At 34.4% G+C, this 9976-nt stretch overlaps 1 protein-coding gene across 3 annotated transcripts; it reads right to left on the reverse strand.

The window, feature by feature from the left end:
* Window positions 1-6403: 6403 nt before the first annotated feature.
* LOC140804684 (protein KINESIN LIGHT CHAIN-RELATED 3-like) lies at window positions 6404-9615 on the reverse strand. 3 transcript variants are annotated; one of them, XM_073160776.1, is made up of 3 exons: window positions 9342-9615; window positions 6878-8799; window positions 6404-6749 (listed from the first exon to the last, which is right to left on the reverse strand). In XM_073160776.1, exons 2-3 carry the CDS (start codon window positions 8788-8790, stop codon window positions 6533-6535), a joined length of 2130 nt encoding a protein of 709 aa, XP_073016877.1. In that variant the 5' UTR covers window positions 8791-8799; window positions 9342-9615; the 3' UTR covers window positions 6404-6532. The 3 variants fall into 3 exon arrangements, with proteins under 3 accessions (XP_073016877.1, XP_073016879.1, XP_073016878.1); XM_073160778.1 differs by lacking the exon at window positions 9342-9615 and adding an exon at window positions 9184-9331; XM_073160777.1 differs by lacking the exon at window positions 9342-9615 and having other exon boundaries at window positions 6878-9168.
* Between the last annotated feature and the right edge of the window lie 361 nt (window positions 9616-9976).

Consider the following 9976-nt stretch of genomic DNA (forward strand, 5'->3'; position numbering starts at 1 on the left):
AGGTTCTGGGTTAACAGCACCTTCTAAGATCCATTCTTCAGTTAGTGTTATATCTTTTCGTTGAATTGGTTTTGGAATTACAGTATTGGATTTTTCTAAATCTGATTGTAGTAATAGGGTTTCACCTTTCTTACTATGATATTTTACTTTTGTAGCAAAGATAAAATTCATAGCCTTGTAATGAATTCTAAAAATAACAACCGTATTGATCCTTTAAACATATTATAATTATGACTTTTTATTTGTAAAACTAAAGATTTTAAAATTCTTTTATCGTTTAGGGATACTGAGAAGTTTGGATTACAATCAAAAGAGATTGGTCCAGTACACAGACTGGATTCAATAGAACTTAATAATGAATCTTCGAAATTTGTGAATCTGTCATCTCTTAAAATAGTAAGAATGGAAGTATCCAATCCTTCTTTAGTTAAGGGTTTTATTCCTACTTGAACCAATCCTATATGAACGTATTTATAATTTTTATCCCTGTGTTTTCGTATTGAATTTTGAGATAATAAATTGATTGTTTCAAAAGGCTTTGTAAGTTGTATATCTCTTTCTTCTGTTTTAATTTTGAAATCAGATTTAAATATTTGGAATATAGAGTATTTGTAAATCTGATCCTTATTTAAATTAGGAATTTCCCAGTTATCAATGGATTTATCAAAATCTTCTATAATTATTTCTTCGGTGTTAATTATTTTATTATTATCATAAGAAGATGTAGCAGCAGAGTTTAGAGAGATAGATCTAGAGAATATTGAATCCATAATTAAAAATTTTATTCTTGAAATTTATTTTCTCTCTACAATCCTAAGCAATTCCTAGTTATTGCGGCCTTGAAGGACTTACAAGAAAAGAGATATTCCAATAAAATTTGAGAAGCAAATATTTCAATCCAGTTAAAAAATAGAATATGTATTTTATTTGTATCTAAAAATTCATAGAATTTTTCGTGAACAGATTTTCTAGAATTTATAAAGTGTTGTAAGAATCATAATCTTTTTTCCAGGTTATGTTTGGCATAAAAATCATCATGCAATTTTTTTTTTATTTATTTGAAAGTCTTTTTCTATAACATTTAATTAATTAGTAATGTTTTCTGTGATTGCAGAGAATGTTGGACTAGTTGGTTCTTGATATGATTCTGAAGTATGCAATTGTTTTTGAGAGCTTTCTTCTTTTATGTTCGTATAGACTGGTCTAGGAATTTCAGAGGCGTAGTCTACATTTCTTAAAACTGAATTGGGTAAATCTGAGGTAGAATATCTAGGTTGTGTTTTATTGGGAATGCTTATTACTGAAGGGATTTTTGATATTCTTCCTAAATCTATGGTATCAGTAATAGAAGAATCATCATATCTATTGCTACTACCAGATTTTCTATTAAATGAGAGTTTGACTTTTCCATTTGCATATTGAGTTATTTCTTTTAATTGAGTGTTTTTTTCTATGTGTCCTATAGGTTCTGGTTAACAGCACCTTCTAAGATCCATTCTTCAGTTAGTGTTATATCTTTTCGTTGAATTGGTTTTGGAATTACAGTATTGGATTTTTCTAAATCTGTTTGTAGTAAAAGGGTATCACCTTTCTTACTATGATATTTTACTTTTGTAGCAAAGACAAAATTCATAGCCTTTGTAATGAATTCTAAAAATAACAACCGTATTGATCCTTTAAACATATTATAATTATGAGTTTTTATTTGTAAAACTAAAGATTTTAAAATGCTTTTATCGTTTAGGGATACTGAGAAGTTTGGATAACAATCAAAAGAGATTGGTCAACTACACAGACTGGATTCAATAGAACTTAATAATGAATCTTCGAAATTTGTGAATCTGTCATCTCTTAAAATAGTAAGAATGGAAGTATTCAATCCTTCTTTAGTTAAGGGTTTTATTCCTACTTGAACCAATCCTATATGAACGTATTTATAATTTTTATCCCTGTGTTTTCGTATTGAATTTTGAGATAATAAATTGATTGTTTCAAAAGGCTTTGTAAGTTGTATATCTCTTTCTTCTGTTTTAATTTTGAAATCAGATTTAAATATTTGGAATATAGAGTATTTGTAAATCTGATCCTTATTTAAATTAGGAATTTCCCAGTTATCAATGGATTTATCAAAATCTTCTATAATTATTTCTTCGGTGTTAGTTATTTTATTATTATCATAAGAAGATGTAGCAGCAGAGTTTAGAGAGATAGATCTAGAGAATATTGAATCCATAATTAAAAATTTTATTCTTGAATTTTATTTTCTCTCTACAATCCTAAGCAATTCCTAGTTATTGCGGCCTTGAAGGACTTACAACCCAGACTTTCTTAGGGAAAAACACTCGAGAGAACCTAAATTTCTAGACTTAAAAATTTTTACTTACAGATTTAATTTCTATAAATACATACCATAGAACAGAAAAGGAAATTAAAACCAGAAAAATATTTCAGAAAGTAAAACAACTTAAAACAACAATGGTTCCACAGTGAAGGAAAACCACAAATATAAGAATTTAAATATGCAATAAAGTAAACTAAGATGATTCCTCTATTGAGGAGATCCACAAATTGCAGAAAGTAAATTGCAGAGATTAAAATTCTTTAAGGTTGTGGTTCCTCCAGTTTCTGATGCATATAAACTTTTAAGGGATCTATATACAGAGCATACTTTAGCAAAGAAATCCACAAATTTGAAAGAAGTAGGCGGTTTAACCAGCCATAGATATTAAACATATATATATCTAAGAATTCAGAATTTAAAACAAGATTTCATTACTAACCTTTGGAATCAAATAACTTTACATAAATGGAAGATACAAATAAAAAAGGGTTTCGGATTTCTGGGTAATGGTTAAAGAGATTTGGATCTGGGAATGAGTGATTAGAGAGACAGATGGAGAGAGAAAAAGAAATATGGGTAGATGGTGGTAAAATTTTCGGTGGTTCTATACTGAGGTTTTATCCCCTTTTATATACTTTTTCGGGGTATTTTCGGAATTTCTTTTGACATATGAAAATGTACATAACAATACAAATACGAATAAAATGTCATACAATCTAATACAAACATTTATACACCACTATTTCCAAATATTGGTCATTGGTCCAAGGAGGTCATCTTCTTCCAGGTTAAGCGAATCATCAGAGGATTCTGACTCTCTTGAAGGTCCTAGTGAGAATTTCATTAGTATAGCTTGCATTTCTTCAAGAGTTTTGACAACTGCAAGCATTGTCTTCGTTTGGGATTTTTGTGCCAGGAATTATGTCTGTTGTCGTGGTGGAATCCTATATAGTGGTTTTTGAGTTGGGACTCTTGTATTATTATTATTGGTAATCCAATCTTGGACATTGGTGGCTGTAAGGCTAGGAAGAATTTTAAATTTGTCCCACCATTTGACCTTAAATCTTCTCTTAATTTGTAAAAAATTTTCGTCTGAAAATTCAACAGTCCAGGAAAGGACCCAAGGAAGATAAAATTTCATGCAAAGAAAGGCAAGAGGATGGAATCGTTTTTCTTCTGTAGTCGGGGCATATTGGGCTCTAAAAAGATTAAAGGAATTTTGACAGGGTGTTTGAGGATCTCATAGGTGGAGACAAAAGATTGCCACCATGTGTACCACCAGGTTGGGAAATTTTTGGGATTGCAAATCTTGGTATCAAAATAGAATAACCAGGTGTGCTTGTGTTTCTGGTTTTGAATTAAGAAGGAATTGTACCAAGCATGTTGATAGTCCCAGTAATTAAAAGATATTTCAAAAAATGATGCTTCTTTATATTTTTCTGAAAATAGTATGGTTTTGAAATCATAGCCACAGTCAATTGGAGCAATGACTTTTAGTATTTTGCAGGTGGAATAAGCAGGATCATCATGGCTTTGGTCCAAGAAGAATTTTTTAAACAATGCGGAGTCAGTACTTTCCAGAATTGCTTGGTAGAAATAAGGGGTCTTATTTTCGTTCTAAGGTTTATAATATCGTCCTTTTTCAAAGTAATTTTGAAGTGTTTCAAAGGATCTTTTTCATGGAATCCTACTTCAACATGTATTATATTTTGCCAATTATTTTTATCAAAGTAATCAGAAGGATGGTTTAATTGTGGTTGTGTGAGAACAAGCTGGGAAGTTGTAGTGTGATAAGAGGTTTTTGAGGATTTGTCGGAAAACGAAACAATTTGGAAGGAATCTTTGGTAAGAGTTTCTTTAGAGGGTTTCTTGTCGGAGCTTTCACTTGCCTGGATTTTGGCAAAGACATTTTTATTTTCGGGGGTGTTTGGAGAAATGATTCAAGGAATTTGAGTCTTTTCTCCAAATCATCACTTACCTGAGGTTTTGATTGTGCGGTATCTTTAAGTTCCTCTTCTTCTTCCGTTGTAACGATGTCATACCAGGTTTTGGTTTTTGCTGGTTCGGTAGGAGTTTGAACAGGATTTTGATCCTTTTTGGGTGGCATTTCTGTTTTGGAAAACCTATACTATTTCCAGAAAAATATAAAGAAGCGTCATTTTTGAAATATCTTATAATTACTGGGAACACAAGCACACCTGATTATTTTGTTTTGATACCAAGATTTGCAATCCCAAAAAATTCCCAACCTGTACACATGGTGGGAATATTTTGGCTCCACCTATGAGATCTTCAAACACCCTGTCCAAAATTCCTTTAATCGTTTTAGAGCCCAATATGCCCCGACTGCAGAAGAAAAAAGATTCCATCCTCTTGCCTTTTTTTGCATGAAATTTTATCTTCCTTGGGTCCTTTCATGGACTGTTGAATTTTCAGACGAAAATTTTTTACAAATTAAGAGAAGATTAAGGTCAAATGATGGGACAAATTTAAAATTCTTCCAAGCCTTACAACCACCAATGTCGAAGCTTGGATTATCAATAATAAAAATACAAGAGTCCCAACTCAAAAATCGCTTTATAGGGTTCCACCACGACAACAGACATAATTCCTAGCACAAAAATCCCAAATGACGGCAATGCTTGCAGCTGCCAAAACTCCTGAAGAAATGCAAGCTATACAGGACCTTCAAGAAAGTCAGAATCCTCTTATGATTCGCTTAACCTGGAAGAAGATGATCTCCTTGGACCAGACGACCAAGGACCAATATTTGGAAATAGTGGTGTATAAATTTTTGTATTAGATTGTATGACATGGTATTCGTATTTGTATTGTTATGTACATTTTCATCTGTTAAAAAAAATTCCGAAAATACCCCCAAAAAAGTATATAAAAGGGGATAAAACTTCGGTATAGAACCACCGAAAATTTTACCACCCTCTACCCATATCTCTCTTTCTCTCTCCATCTCTCTCCCTCTAAAGACTCATTCCCAGATCCAAATCCCTTTAACCATTACCCAGAAATTTGAAACCCTTTTTGATTTGTATCTTCCATTTATGTAAAGTTATTTGATTCCAAAGGTTAGTAATGAAATCTTGATTTAAATTCTGGAATTCTTAGATATATATATATATATATATATGTTTAATATCTATGGTTGGTTAAACCGCCTACTTCTTTAAGATTTGTAGAGTTCTTTGTAAAAATATGCTCTGTATATAGATCCCTTAAAAGTTTATATGCATCAGAAACTGGAGGAACCACGACCTTAAAGAATTTTAATCTCTGCAATCTACTTTCTGCAATTTGTTGATCTCGTCAATAGAGGAATCATCTTAGTTTACTTTATTGCATATTTAAATTCCTATATTTGTGGTTTTCCTTCACTATGGAACCATTGTTATTTTAAGTTGTTTTACCTTCTGAAATATTTTTCTGGTTTTAATTTCTTTTTCTGTTATATGATTTTTCTGGTTTTAATTTCCTTTTCTGTTCTATGGGACGCATAAAACAATACTCAAAATTTCTTTCTTTATAGCTGAATAATTTTTCTGGGTATCATTCTAATAGAATAGCAAAACCCTTAAATGATAGACTCCAAACTAAATTTGTAAGTAAAAATTTTTAAGTCTAGAAATTTAGGTTCTCCTGAATGTTAATTTAAATAGCATCTAATTTGAAACCGATAAACTATAGCGGTCTCAACTCAGAGACCGATACATATAATCGGTCTGAAATTAGAGACCGACATTATATATCGGTCTCTAATTTATTTAGCGACCTATATTTCAAACATCGGTCTCAAAATAGAGACCGAAATTATTATCGGTCTCTAATGCGGTTACAAATCTCCGTTTTTTTTGTAGTGATATTTAAATAGCATAGGAAAACAATTAGATTTAAAAAAACAACCAATAATAAACCCTGAAAACATTGATACTAAACTTAAAAATCCCGTTTTTAAGCCTTACCAAATATATATATATATATAGATAATTTATGGTCCAACGAATTATGATAAATGAGCACATTCAAGTGACTGGCAACAATAATCAACTAAAACCTGGAACAAGTGATTCAACTGTATATAAAACACCAAACTCAACCAAGTGTACCTTTCTTTTGTTTCCGTTCTAATCGTATAAACATTTCTTCGATTGTGTTGGTTCCCTGTACATCTTATCTTTGTCAAACTTGAACGCTACCATTGTTGATGGTGTTCTTTTGATGGTTTGAATCAAGAAGGTTTTCAAGTGATCGGTTTTTTCGGTTGCGAACCTTGCCTGCCTCCTTTAACAGTTCAGCCAACCTCTTCTTCTCATCGTCCACGTCTGGATTTGCAGTCCCGAGCTTCTCTTCTCTCATCCCAACAATGAGTTCAAGAACTTCAATTGCATTATCCACCCTACACAAAGAGAATCAACAATCTTTTCAAGAGGGATATGAAAACCATAACGACTTGTGATAAATGCTCTTTTGTAATCACAAAATCCTAGGCGCAAGTGAATTCTGTAGACAAGAGAGGTTTTTTACCTGCCAACTGCATCATACGTGCCAGCAAGGTTACTGTATACTCCAAGCGTATCAGGGTGATATGGTCCACATTCTTGCTCCAAAATGATTCTTGCTTCTTCAAATAATTGCATTGCCTCGTCGACAGCATAGCGTTGCACACAAGCAAGGCCCATTTGATTGAGTGCGATCCCAAAGAAAGCCGATTTTTTCTCCCCATTGGCACGGAGCTTTGTAGTTGCACTTTTAAGGGAGGTGTAGGACTCGGAATACTTCCCTAACATGTAATACATAACTCCCATTTGAGCTTCAATGCCAGAAATTGTGTTTTGCTGACCAGGGGCGTCATTATATATCTTTAGTGCCTTTTGTAACAACTTAAGTGCCTGTTCAACCTCGTCCATTGACTCGTATATTGCCGAGATATCAGTAAGACCACTAGCTATTTCCTCAGGAGCAATCCCAGGAACTGGTTTTTCGTAGATTCGAAGGGCATTCTCACAGTAGGATTTAGAATCCCTGAATTTTCCAGTCTTGTAATATAAGTCAGCTAGACGAACAAAAACAGAAGCAACCGTGGGATGGTTTTCTCCTTTCGAGGATTTAAGAGACGTCAGTGCTTTTTGATATGCGGAAATTGCCTCATCAAACCTATTTAGAGACAAATATGCGTCCCCAATGCTGCAGTCAATCGATGCCACTTCTTTTTCCTGCCCATCGGCCACCATGGCAATGCTAGCTAATACGAGATGCTCAAGAGCAGCCTCATGATCACCCTTCGATTCACAAATCATCCCCATGAGTCTTCTATCTGCCGCCTCTTCAAGGGAAGCGGGCAAACCACTCTCGCTATGTGTGTCAAGAGCCATCTGACAAAGCTTTTGAGCTTCATTAAACTGCATTGCTTGCATGTGAGCTTCAGCCAAATACCTACAAGTCTCACCGACTCTAGGGTCATTATCTCCAAGAACTTGCCTTTGGAAATCCAAACCATTTGTGTAACATGAAATTGAGTTCTCAAACTGACCCAACATCGCAAAGGTATCCCCCAACTGCATATAACCAGCGAATTTAGCAAGGGCATGATCTTGGCCATTCTCAATCACAGGAATCTCAATCGAATGCTCCAAACGTGGAACAGCATCACTATACTGGCCTAAGCTACAGTATATTGCAGCAGTTACGTGCAAGCACATTACCATGTCTAAACTTGGCTTCCCACCAGCACATTTCTCAAATGATTTTGCAGCACGCAGTGCCAAGTCAAGAGCTCTCCGGGGATTATCCCCAGAAGACATCAAATCTCTAGCCTGCTTGAGCAGAAATGGCCCAAGGTCAGGGTTGTCTAACCCCGCTTCAGAACTCTCATTCCCACTCTGCAATTTCGGATTACCCATTGGAGAATTCTTGTATTTCTTTAACGGAAAGCCTACAGCTGATGCTTTTTGAACGTTCTGCTCATCAATGCTAGGCTTCGCTGAACCTTTGCTCTTAGGACTTAACACTGAAGAAGCATTCTTTGACAAGTTGTTGGGCTTCTCTACTGAAGAACTCTCTTTCTTAGAACCAGAATCACTCTCAAGATCGCTATTCTCAAGCTTCTGCATCTCTTCATCCTCTTCCATCATCTGCACCTCTCTCATCTCTCCTTCAACAAGATGACGTAACTCCGAATCAATCCGAGACTCGTCTCCCTCAGATCCAAAACTACGCCTCGATGGCGATTGATCTGAACTCTGCATCTCACAGACTTTTTCGTAAAGATGGTCGATGGAGGTATCCACCAACCCATCAGCATTATCACCTATATCCCCATTCTGAGGACCCTGGGAAGTCAAACAGCCATTAAAAGACTCATTAGCACCCGGTTTTTCCTTAGCATTCTCATCCCCAATCACTTCACCGCGAATCCCTTCCATAACAATCCCAGGCATACTAATACGCTGAAAATAAAGAAAGACCCACAAAACAAAATCAAACACCTGCTACACAATCTCAAAGATCAAACAAAGTAGAATATACTTCAGACAAATGCAACTATGTTTTTAAATCCAATCATCACACAGAAAGGAAACCACCAAAAGAAAAAGAGATCCAAATTCAAATATTCAACAGATGACTTCAGATGCCCTTCATGTACTAGAAACATTACAGTCACGAGAATTTCGAGAAATAGAATATGCTTAGCCCTCCCTCTTCAAACAGATCTTGACAAATTACGCAACTTAATAATACTTGACATCAGAAACAACTTGTGAAATTATTGCACCGAACTCAACAATAACTGTTTATCAAGGATAACCACACAAAAAAAAAAAAGAAAACACCTCGTGTAAATGTGAACATCACAACTAGCGACATTTAAAGTGATCGCATACTGCACTTTGATAAAAGAAAAACAGAAAAGAACAAAAATTAAACTGAAACAAGAAACCAAGAAAACAGATAAAACGAAACCAAGCAAACAAAAGACAAAAGATCGCACCTTTAACTAAAAATCCATGTTGAAGAAGAAAAACCCACTGAAAGAAAAGAGAAGCTAGTGGGAAAATGTAGCCTTTCTTTTCTATGGGTATTTTTATAAGGTGGGTCTGACTCTGATGGTCCTAAAATAAAAATTTTGACGATGAAAGGGAAAATGACAAGCGATGTGAATTCGTGGAAAGAGGGAGGGGAAAAGTGGGAATTTGAATGGTAAAATAGTTGCAGAGGTATAATGTCAGAGTGAAGAGGGAAGGCGACTTCTTTCCAAACCAAACACTCTCTACGGAAATTCTTCTGCCATCGCCGCTTTCTTGTTTTAACGTCCTTCTTGCCACGTGGCATTCTGTGGTTGGCTTTTATTTCCGAATCTTAGTAAGAAATTTTTAGGTACAAAAATATATATAAATAATAAAAAAAATGGTTTTTGATGTTGTTCGAGTAGATTGGGTGAGTTGGAGTAGACAATCTATCCAAGCAGAGAAGTGTCTTTCCTGTAAAGATTTTGATATGATAGGATTAGTATGACCAGTAAGAAATTTTTAGGTACAAAAATATATATAAATAATAAAAAAAAATGGTTTTTGATGTTGCTCGGGTAGATTGGGTGAGTTGGAGTAGACAATCTATCCAAACAGA

Source organism: Primulina eburnea, chromosome 11 (assembly GCF_022965805.1).
Source record: "Primulina eburnea isolate SZY01 chromosome 11, ASM2296580v1, whole genome shotgun sequence".
NCBI lineage: Eukaryota > Viridiplantae > Streptophyta > Magnoliopsida > Lamiales > Gesneriaceae > Primulina > Primulina eburnea.